At 36.5% G+C, this 20,425-nt stretch overlaps 1 protein-coding gene across 1 annotated transcript in view; it reads left to right on the top strand.

Moving 5' to 3' along the window:
* The window catches only part of chm (CHM Rab escort protein), a 97,305-nt gene that overhangs the window by 51,031 nt on the left and 25,849 nt on the right, over positions 1-20,425 (top strand). Inside the window, exons 9-12 of the mRNA XM_067375819.1 lie at positions 2,535-2,612; positions 12,514-12,618; positions 14,229-14,292; positions 18,135-18,231. Of these exons, the coding sequence (XP_067231920.1) occupies positions 2,535-2,612; positions 12,514-12,618; positions 14,229-14,292; positions 18,135-18,231 (344 nt within the window). The remainder of the gene's footprint in view (positions 1-2,534; positions 2,613-12,513; positions 12,619-14,228; positions 14,293-18,134; positions 18,232-20,425) is intronic.

The raw sequence follows: 20,425 nt of genomic DNA, 5'->3' as shown, positions 1-20,425 counted from the left end.
GCTGCAGCTGTAATCAGTGGAATTAATAGCATAATCAAATTATACACAAACTCATAAATCATCGGTGAGCGCGCTGTCACAGCGTTGGGCTATTAATGGCCTCCATTGTTTTGCTACCGTATTAAAAAATCACGTCCCCTGATTCCCGTCTTGATAGGAACTGAAATGCCATTTAGAGGCTATAAAGAGCAGGGGCTTGTGGGGGTACTGGATTTTCACAACTGTTAATTTAGCCGTGATGGCGAGTGATGTCGCCAGGGCGAGTGCTGGGGCCTGGAGAGGGAAAGGCAGTGCCCACGCACTCCGCCCGACTGCATCATTGCAGCCGACAGCGGGCAGTTAATTAGAGTAATATCAGCTTAAACGTCTGTCAGTTAGGGTTAATGACATCAAAGGGCTTCCCTGCTGCCTCTATGGGGTTCTGTGGAGGACAGGAGATGGGCCCAGATGATTGCTGGCAGATTTAGCCTCTCTTTTTTTTTTTATCTTTGCACTTTATTAAGATGCCATGTCTCTATATTAATCTGGGCAGACAAGGCCAGAAGATTTTTTTTTCCTCCCTTGTTTGAGCTTTCAGTGAATGGCAAAGTGTCCTTTTCCATCTCACCATCTGTGTCTTCAGACATATTTATGTGGCCTAATACCCAACCTATGCCCTTTTATATACAAGATGGTGGCTGATGGATTTCTTTCAGTGTGTATTTATGCCCTAATGAAAGAAAACAAATTATTAGACCACCACCCGATGTAAGGTTTGTGCCACAGCAGTATTGGTGATTCCCAAAATCACTTTTTATGTTTCTGTAATGGTTAATCCACACCAGTATGCGTAAGCTCTTTAGTCACAGTAGTGTTTCTAATGCTAAAATATCTTTATTGTTGGGATTTAATGGATTCAAAGATCGATCGCATAAAGTTTCATCAAAAGCACTCTTTGGGAACATCTAGAAACTATTTGGAAGTCAATAACAAAAGAGACTGTGGAAAAGTATATAAACACAATGCCAGCAAAAATGCAAGCTGTTATCAAGACCAAAGGAGGCCATATAAAATAAAAATAAATTCCCTGCATTGTTGAGCATTTTTTCAACATGACGATGAGGATATGCATTCTCCCAAGGTGAAAAACCTTCTCTGGACATGTATTGCACTCAATCTTAACACTCTTGAGTGCCTGTGGGGGATTCTGTAGAGACGAGTTGAGCAACACTCCCCAATAAAGATCAGGGCATTTAAGGAGCTCATCATCCAGGAGTTAAACAGGACAGATGTGACAATTTGTCATGAACTTGTGCACTCCGTGCCAAGAAGGGTCAGAGCAGTACATTCAAAATTATGGAGGGCATACTAAGTGCTAGAATATTATACATTTGCTGAATTAAATCTAGGGTGTACTCATTTCTGCAGTCCTTAATTTAAACAAAATTGGCTAATTTACTTATTTTATGTCTATTAATTTCATCTATTTCTCAGTTTTTATTGTGCATATGTTTAATACATTTTAGTTTTGCCATCTTTTCATGAATTGTATTAGTGATCATAAAGAAAATACATCTTTTGTATTTGTTTAGAGGGGGTGTACTCATTTCTGCTGTGAGCTATATACTTTTATTCAACAAGGAAACATTAAATTGATCAAAAAAGACAGTAAAGACTTGCAATTTTTACCAAAACTTAAAGATTTTTAAGCAGCACAACTGCTTTTAAAATTTCTTGTTTCTTGAGCACCAAATCAGCATATCAGAATGATTTCTGAAGGATCATGTGACACTGAAGACTGGAGTAATGATGCTGTTTTTTTGTTTGTTTTTTTGTTTTTTTCTTCTTTCTCATCAATTTTAAAATATTACAACAACAAAAAAAATTATAATTTAAAAAATAATTGACAATACTTTTATCAAATAAATACAGCCTTGGTGAGAATTAGACTTCTTTCAAAAACAAAAAAAATCTTATGGCTTGTTTCTTTAAAAATAATACATAAATCATAAAAATAAATCATCTTTGTCTATTTATTTTAATGAAATAACCCATGAGAGATTGTCATTTTTTCTATGGTTAAGGATGTAAAGTTTCATTAACAGCCTCTAATTGGCTTATTACAGAAATGGCAGTAAGATAAAGCAAACCAATGTATAATACAGATATTTATATATCTGTCTGTCCATTCATCTTTTTTTGTGTTTCTCTCTGTCAATTTTCTCTCTGTCAAGTTTGTTTCCAGGTTTGTTAAGAATATTTGAATCACTTTGTCTTTGTTTTTATAGTTTAATTAAGCTGCTATACTTTATCACCACAAAATCGCAAGAAAACTTTACTTGTGAAGGTAACACATTTTAAGATCTTGGTGACATTTTTGCCTTGTCAAATGAATTGGATTTTGTCCTTTTTGTGTGGACAAGGTGTGATCAGCCCTTTTAATGTCACGCCATCAGCTGTAATTACGGGTGTTTAGCAATTCCTTTCAGATTGGATGTCATATAAATAAACGCAAGCGTATGTAAGGTGTTACTTTTTTTTTTCTCTCTTTGCAGAATGTGTGCCGTATTTGGAGGAATTTATTGTCTGCGACACTCAGTGCAGTGCTTGGTTGTGGACAAGGCATCTAACAAGTAAGTAGTTCACCATTGATTCTGTTCTTACACTTTGACAACACACATTTAGACAAAAAACTCATAACACACAGAAATTCAATTAGATACATAGATTTACTTCCTCCTCTGGTTGATTCACACCACTCCAGTATCCCAAGGCTGATCAGAGCTCATTTGTGTACAGGGTACTCAAAAACAAGGCCAAGAGATGGCGCACATGAGTGAATGGGGTGGGGGGGATATTCGGAATATAGATATGAAATTAATTTTCAGGGAGACAGCGGTACCAGCCCCCCTTAAGCAGCCGAGCTCGGAAGACAAATCACAGACTCTGCCACTTGGGCCGGCGATGAGTGATGCCGCTTTTTCCTCGTGGCCTTACCTCCACTAATTGATTTTCATCTGAAGACAAAAAAGCCCTCTGTTGCTGCCTCTTAAAAAATGAGAGTTCATCTCCCGTCTCCCTTGATTAATCTGTGCTGATAATGTGCGTCAGGCCCCACCAGAAAGGCCTTTAATGAGTTTCAAAGGTGGATTGTTGTCATAAACTAGGTTAGATCTGGGTTTTTTCCCCTCTCTCTTTATTCCTCTCTCATTCTTTGGCCCTCTCTTTGGCGATATATTGAGTTTCTTTCATCTTGCTGGTGAATGACCCAGGGGGCTTGGATTCCTCTGGATGTAGCCCACGACACTTACACATGTGATAGCATTAGCTTACTAGTGTTAAGGCTATTGCGCACCTTGCCGGTGCAGCGGCGCTCAAATTAGATGTATTTCCCTGCCGTTTGATGTAAAATCATAAATTGATCATAAACTAGTAGATGGGCATATCACTCGACTAGGGATGGGTAAGAAATATAGATTTGGATGGATGGATGGATTGTGATCATGTTCATTAGCTGGAAAAAAAAAAATCTTTAAGGAAGTGATTCCAATGGTATTGTTTCTCTGTGCCATTATCATTAAAGTTGTGGTGGGGACTCTTCTGTTATTTTACATTTAGAACGATTTTTAAGACTATGGGTCCTATTTTAGCGATCTAAGCGCATGGTCTGAAGCGCATGGCGCAGGTGCAATTAGGATGTGTCTGAATCCACTTTTGCTAGTTTAGCGGAAAAAATGTGGTCGGTGTGCCGGGCACATGGTCCAGAAGGGTTGTACCTAGTCTCTATGAGTCATAGGTGTGTTTTGGATGTAACGTGCAGTAAACCAATCGGAGTGTCATCTCCCATTGCCTTTAAAAAGCCACCATGACATGTGTGTATTGCCACGATTGGTCAAATAATTAGCCAATTTAATTTGTCATTATTGCAAATGGGTAATTCCGATACATGCAATGACTATGTATTTGTATATTTATGTACACAATAATAATCTTTTACATTGTAATACTTTTTTTTTTAATATTTGGCATATTTGTGTGTTGCTGCCCATCCCTGTGTGTATTACAAGCAGTGTACACGTGTTGTGCACCTACCTACAGGTGCATATTACTAACACGCCCTTTAGATAACAAAAAAATACTGTGCCATTGACTTTAGACCATGTTTTTGTTGGTCAATGGAACAGTCGTTTTCAGTTGCCTCAAAATAGCAACACGCCAACAATGCACCTGAACACACCGGCACACCCGTGGGCGAACAGATGGGCGCGAGTGCATTTGCTATCTAAACGACGTGGAAATGATAACTGCGTCCGGCTGAAACTAGCAAAAAACACTTGGTTCGCGCCTGGCGTCGCATTGCGTGGGGTGTATAATAGGGCCCAATATCATTATAGCTATTGTCCTTTTTCGGCCTAAATTGCAATCTCAGTATCGGTTCTTAAAATCCCAAGATCACTCTTATGCTCCATGAAGCAGGGGACGGCAAATTTGCGCTAGTTAGTTTGGAGGCACCCCACCCTAAGAGAATTGTCATTTCTCTGATCTACATATATGCATTTGAAGACGTTGGAAGGCCACAAAAATTGGATAACAATAGCTTTAAAACCATGTCAGTGGGCAGTAGATTATTTGTCAATACCTGCTCTCTCCTCATCTCCATCACGTCTCCTTATCTTGCATTGTCTCTTCCCCTCCTAAAGCTGAGCTTTGACTGATAGTCTTTTCATTTTCGTCAGTGTCAGTGAAGAAAGTAAACATAGGGTCAACTGATATTTATTGTTTAATGAATCATTTTCTTTCAAGTTAATTTACTGAAGGCTACCAGGAAATCTAGGTAACTAAGTTTATTAAATTCATAATCATTCAAAATATGTACACATTCCTTATTTATCTTATGCCTAATATGATGAAAATGACTTTTCTCTCACATTGATAGTAACGAATTACATGAATCACATCAATATAGGACTATTCAAAATGATGAAATCAAAGTTTTAGTTTGCATTCCTGATTATTTTTGTTGCTCATTTAACATTTCTATCTTAAAACAGCTGTCAAATATGAAATGTTTAGCTACTTGCATCTTATCTCTCACTTGATGACTGCGTCACGCTGGAATTCATGCTCAGCAGCTTTCTGTGAACTACTTTGATTTGATTGGTCATCTCAAATATTTTTACATTGATGCTTTCAAATATCTTTATCTAGGTTCTGTGCAATATATTTGCAGCACTTAAGTTGAGTTAATACTATATTAAGCAATTATTTCACAATGTTTATTATATACACCTCAGAAAAATAACCTCAAAATGGAATGGAATCAAAAGAAAAGCTTGTGAATCAGAATGAAATCTCATCAGGAAATGTGTAATGTTACCCATTTTGTAAACCCGACCAAAGTTTTGAAAAGTAATAAATGATATTTTAAGAGGTTGTTTTTGTTTGGCTGCAATGCAAAAAGTAGCTGACTGCAGAAAAAGAAACATCTTGACTAGCTGTGATATACAGGGCTTGACATTAACTTTTTTGCACACCAGCCACTGTGGCTAGTGGTTTTCCAAAGTTACTAGTCACTCAACATTTACACTGGCCACAATTTTGACATTGATACCATTGGGAAAATATGGTATAGATATTTTTATTTTTATTATCTCATAATTTGGCAGCAGGTAGCCTATATTAGGCTGCTGTCACAGACATAACTGATTGTGTTTACGTGAATACTTACCAAGACATTTTGACATTATTTTTCTGTGTATTTGACTGATTATACGCAGCAAAAAAACAACTTAATTTTGTCATGAGAGGCGGCTTTATGCTCGCACACTTTGGGTATGATCACAAATTATGCGCAATCCCACTCCAAAATTCAAGCCCTGTAACACCAACAATATTCATCCAGAGCAAATGAAATGAGTGAGTGAGGGGAGGCGGGTTTGTGTCTCGATTCACTGTCGGAGAGATGAGAGAGAGTGAGAAATCCCAGCTGGTATCATGTATCTATTCTGCAGAAAATTAGTATCGGAAGCATTTCAGATATTTCAGTATTGATATGTATTGAAAATCAATATTTTCTGACAACATTGCTCTTAGTTTATTATTTCAGATGCCTTTTTAAAAGACTACAATTGAAAAATTGATTTAGGCTGTATATAAAATTTAACCTACTAAAGTGGCTAGTAGGAGTGACAGCGTTTCACGTCACTGCTGAAATCCACACACATTTGGCGGGTTGGAGGATGTTAATGTCAAGCCCTGGTTTTGTGTCAGTTCTTCTATGACTAACACCTGCTCACCAACATTTACCTCAGCAAATCAGGTAGGACTACTGAGCATATTTATAACTTTTAAAATTTGTTCTCCCAACAAATCTTTCAGATTGTTTATTTGCTCCTTTAGTAGGTCATTTGACGGAGGTCAGTTTAGTTTTGATATGTGACGTCTGTCCCTGGATGCGGTCAGCCGTCCCTAACGTCAGTTCTACTTGAGCGGCCCAGCAGAAGGTGTTCCTCAAAACTTAACGTAGCATACGAAAAACAACCAAGATGACCTTAATTGGTAATTTACTGCAAGTTCTTCATGATCGCCACCAATGCCATGAAGTATAAGAACCCCCATATAACTGGAGCACTAAGAAGTTTCAAGGCGAATTCTTTCATCCATATTGGACTGGAGCCAGACTCAGCTGACCTGGGCTGGTCAGGATCTGGCTTGGGAGCTGGCAGAGCTCCAAACCGAGGTGTCCGTCAGTCCCTGAGCGCAGTCTATAAAGCATCGCCTAGAGTGTAGCGCAGACTGTCCATGCCCTCTTCCTCCAGAGGCGCCCAGTGTGGAGTCAGCCCTGCACTGGAGGTTAGCGCCATACATCATCCATGGAAAAAGTTTCATGAAGGTGAAAAAAAAAGCTGGCAAGGTGTCTGGCAGGCTGAACAATGATTTTAATTTCCCTGGCATCATAAATTACCGCCCTATGTCTGCTCTTATTACAGACATAAAGCTGAAAAGGGTAGAGCCAGATTAATAATGCAGCAGAGGATTACAGACCCTCAAATCCCACCTGCCACTCCATGCGGAGGACGGTCCAGCACTGTCCGGTTTGTTACCACAACGACAGGCAACTCAATCACTTGTCCGAGTTTGTTTGTCCAAATTCATTTCCCACGTCAAAAGAACTTAACTGGTGATAAAATCCCTCTTTTGGAGCTGTCTACTAAGACAAGCGTCACTGTTATTGTGATTAGTTTCATCGAAGGAGGAATCCAAGCCATATGCTATGTTGACTATCCAAGTTGCAAATTCAGTTCATGCACAAAATCTGAATATCGGTGAAACTATTTGCAGCATTTTCACCTCATGTGTTCCAAAGAACAAAATCGCCATTTCCAGGGAAAATATGGCAAAATTGAAATGAAAATTTCAATTCTAACTGCCGAGTACGCCATTGTAAATGTCATTTTTAAATGTAATAAATTATTTGCAGTTTAAAGTGCACAGACAAACTTTATGCGTAAGATTCCTTACGTTATGGACCAATAATATTTCCCTAGCAGTCCTACTATAATAATGCACTATAATAAAGGCAATAACAACCACCTAAAACACCGTACTATAATGCTGGGTGGGTTTTGCATAGCCAAACAATACTAAAATAATAAAAAATTCGAAATAAAATCTAAAAGTTTCATTTTTTTTAATATTCATATTTGTGTGTGTGTGTGTGTGTGTATATATATATATATAAAATGCAATATATAATGCAATATATATAATGCAATATATATATATATATTTGCCCATACATGAATTAATTTTATTACTATTTTTTATGCTATTATAATATTATTAGTATTTTAAATTTGCTATTCTTTTTATTTTTTCTTTCTTTTCTTTTTTTTTTTTTTTTTTTTTTTTTTAGGTTTTGGGGCTGTTTACACGACACCGTTTTCAACTAAAAACTTTTTATGTGTTTTGCCGTTCATTTATGCGACAGTGGACCTCATTCTTGAAATTTTCATAAATGTACGAGAAAATTCTTTCAAAAATTAATTTGTGCGTAAAATTGACCTTAACGAAAACTCTCCTCCGGATTCACAAACACTTCGCATACAACGGATCTGGTAAATTTGTGTATATTAATGAATTCCAAACATTCGTAAATAGGGCGTGCATGCATGCTCATTCATAATTAGCATAATCCCAAATTACGTGTCCAGGAACGTTGTGGAGTCTTCTGGACTTCCTTCTCAGGTTTGGCTCCAGTATATTGCATAAATTTAAAAAAGAATAATTGGCCATATGCCTAGCAATAAATATTCGATTATCGTTTGTCCACCAAAGCATTTTAAGCCAGCTAAAAATGCATGGCGCTCTTCTGAAAATGGCCAGCTGGTGGTGCTTAAAGGCGCTTTGCAAGTGCAGCGGTTTTCCAGCTGAGATACTTTAGTTGCTATGATACAGAATATCCATGGCAGTAATGTGTTACTAGTATCTCATTTTGAAGAATATTACTGAATATAAAAATGCTGTAACCAGCAATATTAACTTCTCCATTATTGTTCAGTTGTTGTACAATTAGGATGATTGGTCGGTATATTTGTACCACCTCTCCTCCACTGTGATTGGACGGCTGGGTAAAAAGTGACAGTGACGAGCGCAACGAAGTTGAAAAGATAAAAATAAATAAATAAATGAATAAAGACGGCAAATCAACTCATGAAATATTGTTATGGTACATAGTGCATCAAAATACACAATGTATCATAGGGAGCTGTAGGGAGCAGGTGTAAATTTCTTTCGTACCAACTAACATTTTGAAAATACGAACATTTTCTTGAATCTGAAAATTTACATCAGAATGGTTTTATAAATGATTTACACAAAAATTGGGGGGCCTGAAATGCAACTTTTCAAAGTGCAAGTTTTTAAAAACTATACTGTTATTGTCTCCATGTAAACTACAAAAATGCAAATTTGTGAAAACTGTAACGTCATACGCATATGTATTACATGTTCAGTCTGAAGGCGTGTAGTGTTTGGCCCTACTGGCCTGGCATGAATAATACAGCATTTTTAAGTCATTTTTGCGGATCTGTATGAACAGGGATCGTTTTGACAATGTTGTTATTTGTATGCGAAAAACACAAAGGAAAAACTTTTTAGTACATCTTATAGAGTAAATATGCCTTTACTTTCTATCACTAAATCTAATACTTTCTTATCAATATCAGTGGTGTACTATTATATGCAATATTTACCAAGACAAATAAGCTTCTTGCTTGTAATATCCGTCATGGTGTCATTCAGCATATGATCTGTTTAGCCTACACAAAACCACATTTGCAGAGAAGTATATAAAATTCAAATGAGTTTGAACGCATGCATCGTTGAGTGCAAGGTTATCACGCTGATTGGTTCAGAGGCCACTGACGTGGTTTATGAAGGCGATTTATGAATGCTTATGATGATCTACAAAGCCGACACTGGCCTTGGTTGCAAGTGAAACGGAATCATTAGCACTATTTCAGTGTTTTATGCACACTGACAGAAGAAACTTATGCACTTGTATATGAAACTATTTACATAGTGAGCGCTGAGAAAAAAAACTGCAAAGAATTGCAAAACCTTTTTTGCTTTGTTTTTAAATTTCAGTTGACAAACAAAATCCTGTTCAGGACTCATCAGTAAGGATTTTTGTTCTGCTTGCCCCCAGTTTTTACTTGCACTGTCAACATTTTCACTGATCCCTCCGCAAAAATTTATATATTTTTATTTGTAGCAATTTTACATTTGGTTACAATTTATTTATTTTAGGTTTTAATTTAGGTTTTAGGTTTTAATCCCTAATTATATATATATATATATATATATATATATATATATATATATATATATATATATATATATATATATATATATATATATATATATATATATATATATATATATAAATGAAATTAATTTTATTATTTTATTTTTACTTTAAAAACAATTCTCACTATATATACCGTATATATTCTACAATTTATATAAAACTAGGTTTTAATTTTGCCAGAATATACAATTGAAACTGAAATCACAGAATTAAGCATATCAATTTTCAACACACACTGAAAACAAAAGTTTGAGTTTTGAAGCATAAAAACACATGTACATGAACATGGATCATAAGATTGGCCTGATAGTTTTGTCATTTGGCCTGAAACTCTCTTAGACTGCCAAACTTATTGCAGTCATTTAAAAAACAAGTAGTTGTTCTCCTAATTCAGAAGCAGCTTCCTGTGAGCAAGAGTGACCCGCTGCGGTTGCCCTCAGGTGTGTTAGGTTTGTGAAATGTATCCCATATTGCTTTCTTTCCCCCCATTGGCTGGCAATTGATTGGAAACCCTCCGCTTCCTCTGCGAGTTCCTCCAAGTAAATAAATCTTCATTTACATAAACAGATCTGTCCTGCAGTCAATCTGGGCGTTGGGGGAGGATTATTCCGAAGCCTGACTTTTCGTCAGGGGAGGGAGACGCTCTCTTGCCCCTTTATTGTGTTGTGAAAGTCCATTTCAAGGATGTCACCCCCAGCCCATTAGTTTGGATAATGAGCCCTATAAAGCACATTTATAACTCTTGACATAACAAGCCAACAGATTCTCCTCTGTTCCTCCTTTTTCTCTCTCACTCGCTCTTTTTCCTTCTCGCTTGCAGAGATTAAAGGAGGAAAGGTCAAACTTGTGCCCTAGGCCACTGGTTCACTACTGGTTTATGTTCAGGAGCCAGATTTTACATTTTGATATCATGCAACGAACCGACAAAGTACCAAAATTGTGTATTGTTCAAACTAGGGCTGGCAAGCGATTAATTAATCGAATTAATCGCACATCAAATTTGGCTGAGAAATTACTCCCAAAAGATTATTTAAAGTCGTTATTGTGTAAAGCATCAAATTTATTACAAAAGTAGCTTCAACAAGAAATATTTTATTTGATTCAACATAGAGTTTATTACACATACTTACTCTTTTGGACCATGAGGTTGAGTAAATGATGACTGAATCTTCATTTTGGGGTGAACTATACCTTTAATGGTTTTTTATTATAATATTGCTATGAAAATGTAAAAAAAAAAAAATGAAATTATACTCTAAATAAGAAACTAAAACTGCCAGTAAGTGGTGGCAATTGAGTCATTGAATCATTCATTCATTCGATTTGTCCAAACGGCCGATTCATTCAGGAGTGAAGTAAATGGTTCTGTTCATGAATGGTCCTTCATTAGGGAATCATTAGGGTTGTTGGACTTGAAGTGAAGACTTGATTGCTGAATAGGCTATGTAGGCATTAAAGCCTCTTTATTATGAAATGGTTTATTAAAAAATGCTTGATTAGTTGACTAATCGCTTAAAATGAATGACTACTAGTCGACTAGAAAAATCTTTGTAAATTTACTACCAATAAAAAGTCCGTTAAACCAATGGGATCACTCGGGGTCCTAAAGGAGACCCGATTCCTGGAGGAAATCAATTTCTCACCACAGCGGCGCTGCAGAGACCAATCGGTGTATGACATCAAGGTACCGCGGTACTTTAATGTCTTTCATCGATCAGTCTGTGCAGCGCCACTTCAAGTCAAGCAAGCCTAATGGTTCACCCGATTCATTCGAAACACGGACTCAGAAATGAAATGCCACTGTGTGTTCCTTCTTTATATTTTCGTTGGCAAAATTGAGCAAAACAGACAATATTGTTTCTAAAATAACACAATATTATCTTCTGATTTATTGAACTGTGTATAAAATCAGTAACCTGTCACATTTACACTCATGCTATTCTGGACAGAAAAATAGCACTTGTGTGATATTACACTCATTACTCGTGTGATATAGCTTAACTATAAATGTAGATATAAATATGAGACAAAAAGTCATAAGGGGATTTTTTTTTGCCCCATATCTTGAATTTTAAGGACTTTCTGAATCCATTCTATAGGCTTCATCACACAGTGAGTTGTTGCCCTGCATTATATTTGTCTTTAGTTGACTGTATAAAATGTCTGATGACCTATGTAGGTCTGGGGCGGGGCAAGTGCGTTAAATGCGTTAATAATTTTAATGCGTTATTTTTCACCATAATCAATTAATCGAATTAACAAATTAAATCAGCAATCCTAGTGAAAACATGAACGGAAATTGCTTAAAATGTAACTTTGATTTATTGTCATTAGCCGCACAGGTCCGACAATATCCAAAAATATTAACATGACATACTGACTTTATGCAAAAATGCCAAAGCACCTCATTTCCCTATAGTGACACATATGAAACGACAGGCCACTTCTCTTTATAAAAAGAGATTTTACAAGTAACCACCTGACCCATGAAGAATGAGACAGCTAATGTATGATGTTCTAGTGTTTAATATTTTATCTTCAAATCATAATCTGACCATCTCTTGACCCTTTTGTGATTAAAGCAGGTTTTTGTGTAAAGAAAGCTGATTTGGGGCATGGACTTTTTCTTGTTCTGATGCATCTTCTGTGTTCATACTTCACAGAGTTAAAGCTGTGATTGATACACGCGGTCAGAAGATCAGCTGCAGTCATTTTGTGGTTGAAGATTCGTACATCAGAGATGAACAAAGACAGAGCACGGCTTACAGGTAAGCACACAATACAGCACAAAAGTGAAATTAGTATTCATTACTGTAATAATGAGAAACCATGAAAAAAGATATTGATTGTCCCATCTAACGTGCATCAGCTGCATGTAGTGCTGTTATAATGAAGAGCGGGGCTCTACAGTGTTGACATTTCACTTTCATTTCACCAAGTCAGAGCTCATGAACACTGTGATTGGCTGATTTCCCCAGTTTATACATAACACATTTCTAGACCTCTTTTATCAATTGAGTTGTTGTTGTTTTCAGTCAAGTTAAAAAAAAGTTTAAAAAATATCTTTATATTAACTAGTTCATTTTCATCATTATTTTCGTCAACGACATTTTTTCACAGACGAAAACGAGTGTCGAAAAATTGACATTTTCATCAATGAATAAAAACCAGACAAAAATGGGAGGGAAGATTTGGGAAGAGATCCAACCAATCACAGACATATCCGATGAGCGTGTCAACACAATGGCCAATCAGAGGTGTTTACGAATCTGCTCAACAGAGCTCAAAGTGTCACATTTTTAAAATTTGAGTACCGATAGGTACTGAAGTCGGTACTTTTGACAACTCTAATTAACACTGTACTAAAACGTATAACGACTTCTTTGTGAAATGCAAAATTACATGTTGTGAAAAATGTTCATCCTGCACATTTCCATGTAATGTAAGTAAAATGGTGCTGAAAGCTGTCAACTCATAAAAGCACCATAGAGCCATTATAAAAGTGGTCCATATGAGTAGTGCACTATATTCTAAGTTAGCTTTGTGTGATGACCCTAAATCACATTTTGCCTTTTTGATTGTCATTGTGTTTCAAACTTATGACTGTGGAGCTCAACAAAAGATGTTTATTTGTTTGCAAGAATCATGTAGCTGCTCTTTCCCATACAGTGAAATCATACAGTGCTTTACTGACTTTCAAGCTCTTAAATCATATTCAAACTTGCGTCAAGTTTGACGACAGCGATGCCAAGCCCCAGTGGGTTGTGAGAGTCTCAAACCAAAGACATTGTGGCAAGTTTGTATATGCTGAAGCAAAAATACCATTTGGTCATTCTATGCTTTCATTATATTGGAAAGAGCAGCGGCAACATTTTCCTAGACACCTTTTGTTTTGTTTTTACACATGCACACACACACATACTTGTATATGTGGTTTACGGGGACTCTCCATAGACGAATGGTTTTTATACTGTACAAACTATATATTCTATCCCCCTAAACTACCCCTACCCCTACCCCTAAACCTACCCATCACAGGAAACTGTCTGCATTTTTTGCATTTCAACAATTTACATTGTAATACCCTTTTGTGTCCTCATAAACCATGTATACAAGAACACACACACACACACAAAAAGAAAGTCGTACAGGTTTGGAAATGGCATGAGATTGAGTAAATGACAAAATTTAGATTTTTGGGTGAACTATTCATTGCAATTACTGTAAATTGAAAAGGCAAAGTGTGATTTTAGGGTAATTTTGAATTTTCTCTTTTTGGATAATCTTCATAGTTCTCTGTCTCAAATTATTCTTGTTCTATCCGCCTTTTCTTTTTTTTAAGGATTTTAATTCTAATTGTGTTTCTCCGTTTTCACAGACAGATATCTCGAGCAGTGCTCGTCACCGACAGATCTGTGCTGCCTTCAGAATCTGATCAGCAGGTGCTTTCTTGCTTTCTTTCTTATATATCACAGTCTACTTATAAAACACAGTCTTTGATGAATTTGGCCTGCTTCCTAAGAAAAGAGGCTTTGCTGACTCTTCTTACACAGACTGTTTGTATTCATTTCGAAGCTTAACTTATCAATTATAGAACCTAAATACTTCAACAAATATAATCAGTTGGTTTTTAATAATAGTAGATGAGGTTGCTACAGTGCTCAGTGTAAATGAATACACCCCCTTTGAAAAGTAACATTTTAAACAATATCTCAATGAACACAAAATGTTGACAAGACTAAGTTTTATATAACATCTGTTTAACTTATAACATGAAAGTAAGGTTAATAATATAACTTATAGAACAAAATTTTCAGTTTTACTCAAATTAGGGTGATGCAAAACTGAGTACACCCCACTGAAAGTCTCTGGAGCAAAGCTAAATTTTACAAATGTCTAATTTAACAAGAATTCAATCACAGGTGAGTCTAATTATTCATTACACCGGTATCCAGCAGATAGTTGACTATAAATGGGTGTTGAACCCCCTTCCCATTTCATGCTGTCAGCAATGGCACCACATGGAAGAGAAATGTCACAAGACCTGAGAAAGAAAATAATTTCTTTACACCAGAAAGGTGAAGGCTACAAGAAGATCAGCAAAGCTTTACTTGTCAGTCAGAATACTGTAGCAAAAGTGGTACAAAAATGTAAAAAAGATGGAACTGCAACCATCTCACAGAGATTTCCTGGTCATCCATGGAAGTTAACACCTCAACAGGAGCATCTTCTGATGAGAAGGGTTGAAGAAAATCGGTATGCAAGTTCACTGCAGTTATGTAAAGAAGTAGAAAGCAGAACTGGTGACTATTTCCCGTGACAATACGGCGTACACTGCAGAGGAATGGCATGCAAGGGTGCCGTCCACGAAAGAAGCCTCTCCTAAAGCCCAGGCACAAAAAAGCCCACCTAGAATTTGCCAGGACCCATGCTGACAAAGATGAAGACTACTGGAACTCTATACTCTGGAGTGATGAGACCAAGATAAATGTTTTTGGAACTGATGGCTTTAACACTGTATGGCGTCACAAAGGTGAGGAATACAAAGGAAAATGCATGGTGCCTACAGTGAAATATGGTGTTGTCAGTGTCCTTATGTGGGGCTGCATGAGTGCTGCTGGTGTCGGGGAGCTGCATTTCATTGATGGCATCATGAATTCACACATGTTCTGCTCTATACTGAAAGAGAAGATGCTACCATCACCCCCTGCCCTTGGTCGTCGTGCACTTTTCCAACATGACAATGATCCTAAACACTCATCTAAGGCCACTGTTGGATTTCTGAAGAAGAACAGGGTGAAAGTGATTCAGTAGCTCCTGATCTGAACCCAGTCGAACACCGATGGGGAATTCTGAAGAGACAAGTTGAGCATCACTCTCCATCCAGCATCCAGTCTCTAAAAGAGGTCATTCTTGAAGAAGGGAAAAAGATAGATGTTGCAGAATGTCGCCAACTTGTTCATTCCATGCCTAGAGGACTTGGTGCTGTCATTAAAAATCATGGAGGCCATAAAAAGTACTAGATGTAGTAGTTTTTGTTGTGAGGTGTACTCATTTCTGCATCACCCTAATTTGAGTAAAACTGAAAAATGTGTAATCTAAGTTATATTATTAACCTTACTTTAAAGTTATAAGTTAAACAGATGTTATATTAAACTTAGTCTTGTCAACATTTTGGAAATTGGTTTTGTGTTCATTGAGATATTGTTTAAAATGTTACTTTTCAAAGAAGGTGTACTCATTTACGCTGAGCACTGTACATGATTACTACAGAAATCAATACACATACATTTGGTTTTACTGACATTCAGATTCAAACACTGTTCTTTCATTTGTTCTGTTTTCATTCGTTCATTGTTTTGTTTGTTCCTTTTTCTTTTGCGTGATCTTGTTCTTCCTTCCATCCTTTTTCATTCTTTTTCTTTCCTTCCTTTTTCATTATTTCCTTCTTGCATATCCACATACACATTTAACTTCCTTCCTTCCTTCCTTCCTTCCTTCCTTCCTTCCTTCCTTCCTTCCTTCCTTCCTTCCTTCCTTCCTTCCTTCCTTCCTTCCTTCCTTCATTCATTCCTTTTTTATTCTTTCTTCCTTTCTTCCTCCCTCTTTCATTCTTTCTTTTCTTTCCTTTCTTTTTTCATTCTTTCCTCCTTGCATATCCACAGACACATTTAACTTCTTTCTTTCTTTCTTTCTTTCTTTCTTTCTTTCTTTCTTTCTTTCTTTCTTTCTTTCTTTTTTCTTTCCTCCCTCCTTTTTCATTCTTTCCTTCTTGCATATCCACATGCACATTTAACTTCCTTCCATCCTTCCTTCCTACCTTCCTTTTTCATTCCTCCTTCCTTCTTTCTTTTTCATTCTATCTATTTTCATTCTTTCTTTCTTGCATGTCCACATGCTCTTTCTTTCTTTTTCATTCTTTCTTTCTTGCATATTCACATTCACACAACTTCATTTATTCATTAATTCATTCACTCATTCTTTTTTATTTCGGTATTCCTTCCTTTTCATTCTTTCCTTCCTTCCCTTTTTCGTTCTTTCCTTCTTGCATATCCACATGCACATTTAAAGGGCATTGACCCATCTCTGCTGTGTGTGTTTGTGTGGCTCATTTCTTGCCAGCCTTGCACTTTTGCTTTTCAACTTCTATTGCATTACATCTTTTTTATGCTGCATATCACATTTGGATGGATTCTTGGGACACGTCCAAGATTCGGCAGGCATAGAAGCAACAAAACATCAGAGCCGATTTGTGGGATCGTTACAATAGTTTTGACATCCCGTTCTTGAGCGTAACATTCTAAAGTGAATTATGAGAGGAAAAAATAACCAGTTCAATGAAAGGACAGTAATTCTGTTTGCTGTTACTGGTTTAGAATTGGATAAATAAATTTTTCCAATGCGAGAGTGGACGGTGACATGCAAGCATTCCTCTTAGGCTAATTTGAGTGCTGTCCACCAGAGTACAGGAAAAGGAAGCAGAGTGGTCAGCATACCTTCTGAATCTCAGCCCAATTTGCTCTCCGTCAGGAATTCATGCTTGAATATTCAAAGCAGATCAGGAGAGGAAGGAAAAGTGGGTGTAATTTATGCTCATTAGCCTCGGCGAACAGAAATTAATATCAGCGTCTTGACATGGTGTGGAAATGGAATATTACATGACTGTGTGTGACAAAACGTAATTAAATATTCAGGCTGGTTTTAATTAGCCGTTCATCCTTTGGAATGACAGTCGCCAAACGAGCATTCTCTTCCTCTTTAACACTTTTTTTGTTGCCACAGTTGTCTCACTGCACTCTGACTTGATTAAAAGCAGTTTTAACATAGTTTAACCCAAGGACTATTTTAACCCCAAGGATTATATAGATCCTGTTACACAGGCACAGAATTTAGCTAATAGGTTTAAGCTCTGACTTTAGCTCTGACTCTGTCTGCATTATCCTCTAAGTTTTGACAAAATCAGCTTTTTTTTTTCTTTTTCTTTTCTTTTCTTTTTTTTTTTTTGAGCTGAAATTTCTTCATTTAACATGCTGTAGACTCCGCACTTGTGCCAGGGTGAATGATATTTCAGTCATATATCTTTTATATAAACTGTATGATGTAAGTCAGCGGTGTCCAAACTCAGTCCTGGAGGGCCACTGTCCTGCAGAGTTTGGCTTCAACACACCTGCCTGCAAGTTTCTAGTATGCCTAGTAAAAAGCTAAATTTTGCAGGACAGTAGCCCTTCAGGAGAAAGATTGGACACCCCTGGTTTAATTAGTGTGTTTCCTGTTTTAATGGCAGATCTCATTGGTGACGATTCGTCCTCTGGAATCTTCTGCACCAGTTGTGAGGATGGTGGAGCTCTGTTCTTCCTCCATGACCTGCATGCCTGGCACCTGTGAGTTACACATCTACCACAATCACACAGCAGTTATATATTTACAATAATCACATGGTAAATATGTTGCACTATGTTGCGCACAGGTCAGGTGTTGTAACATGACACTTATGTTTCAACTTTGACCCTGTTTGCTGACTTTTTAAAGCACAGATAATTATTTCCAAACTATTTGCAGTTCTCCCTTCTGCCAGTTCAAAAATTTACCAACAACTTAGTAAATGGATACTGTGCAATTTCTGTTTTTCTGTTCTTGTCTATACAGGGCCAAAAGTGGCCATAGTCTCTTATGATTACCAATGCTGCATTTATTTGATTAAAATGCAGTATAACAGTATATACAGTAAAAACATTATTTTAAATATAAAACAATATTTTAATATTTTAAAATATTTGTATAACTTATTTTAAAAATATTATATAAAAATATTTTAAAATAACTGTTTTCTATTTGAAAATATTTGAAATTCATTCCTGTGAACAAAGCTGAATTTTCAGCATCATTACTCCAGTCTTCAGTGTCACATGATCCTTCAGAAATCATTCTAATATGCTGATTTCCTATATTATTATTATTATCAATATTCAAAACAGTTTTTGCTGCTTAATATTTTTGTAAAACCCCGATACGCCACCATTCAAAAGTTTAGTGTAAGTTTAAAAAAAAATAATGCTAATAAAGAAATTGATACTTTTATTCAGGATGAATGCATTAAATTGATCAAGAGTGACAGTAAAGACATTTATAATGTTACAAAAGATTTCTTTTTCAAATAAATGCTGTTCTTTTAATAGAAATACGTTCTATTAACCAAAGAATACTGAAAAAAAGTGTTCATGGTTTCCAAAAAAAAATTAAAAATCAGCAAAAACTGTTTCAACATTGATGATAATAAATATAGCTGCGAGCAGCAATTATCAGGGTTCAAACGTTCTAAGGTGTTTAAGCACATGCGTTAAAAAGTATAATGTTTTAATTTGCAAGACTGTAACCATCTTCATCATAGATGGAATAGACCATTTACAGCCAATACATGCAATTTAGCATAGGAAATTTATGGTTTATAAAGCTTTTTAACAGTTATCACGGTTCAGCCAAAAATATAGGACTAGTTTGCCAAAGTTGGCTTTGGAAATAATCGCCAATATTTAACGAACGATTTGGTGGGCAGTGGTGGTCCTAGAGGCAAAATTGCTCAGAATGAGGAGTTCTACCATGTGGTACGAATGTTGAAAAATCATGCGATACATGATTCTTTATGCACATGAAAAACGCGATGGCGCCGATTTCTTTCGAATTTCTCACAGGCCTCTAGGGCCTTGAGTCAAACAGGCCCAGTGAGTTTCATTTCGATCAGCCTCCATTAACCTTGTCTGATAGCTGCTCACATTTAGGTGGCCAATGGCAGACATGTTTTTTAAGATGAGTCAATGTCCTCATGGACAGACATGGCACCTCGGACTAAGACGCTGCATGCCAATTTGCAAGTCGATCGGACTAACAGTGAAGTAGTTATAGCCATTTTCATGTTTTTTCATGATTTTTTTTTTTTTTTTTCATTTTCTTCTTTATGCGACCACATAGGTGTGCTGAGTTTGGTGAAAATATCTAATTTTGTTCACGAGTTATAGTTATTTTAATAAAAGTGGCTCCACCCACTTCGAACGTTTTGGTGGCCCATGAATCGAAATTTTTGATAACTATTGACAATCAGACTCCATGTTATCTTGCTGCATTGTTTTGGTTCCTATCGGGTCAAACGCCTAGGACTAGTGTGCAAAAGTAGGTTTTTCAAAAAATCCAAAAATTTCGCCATAACAACGGGCGAATCCGAGGCATGCATCTTGATTGTCTTAAGCCAAAGATTCCACTAATATAAGACACTTGAGCCTGCACCTAACAGTTTAGGAGTTATGAGCCATTATTTTATTATGACAGAGCATATTATATTATTTATAGCTTTTTCAGCGCCATGCGCTTGAACCCATAATGATAAATGTTTACTCAGCAACAAATTAGAATGATTTCAGAAGGATCATGTGACACTGAAGACTAATGCTGCGGAAGATAAATTTGATCAAATAAATGCAGCCTTGGTGAACATAAGAGACTGAAAAATATCTGAATCATCCCAAACTTTTGACCGGTAGTGTATATAAATGCTTCTGTTTTACAAAACCAGTATCAGTGATC

This window comes from Chanodichthys erythropterus, chromosome 22, assembly GCF_024489055.1.
Source record: "Chanodichthys erythropterus isolate Z2021 chromosome 22, ASM2448905v1, whole genome shotgun sequence".
Taxonomy (NCBI): Eukaryota; Metazoa; Chordata; class Actinopteri; order Cypriniformes; family Xenocyprididae; genus Chanodichthys; species Chanodichthys erythropterus.
The sequence above is the reverse complement of the archived record's forward strand: the minus strand, read 5'-3'. Positions and strand labels throughout refer to the sequence as shown.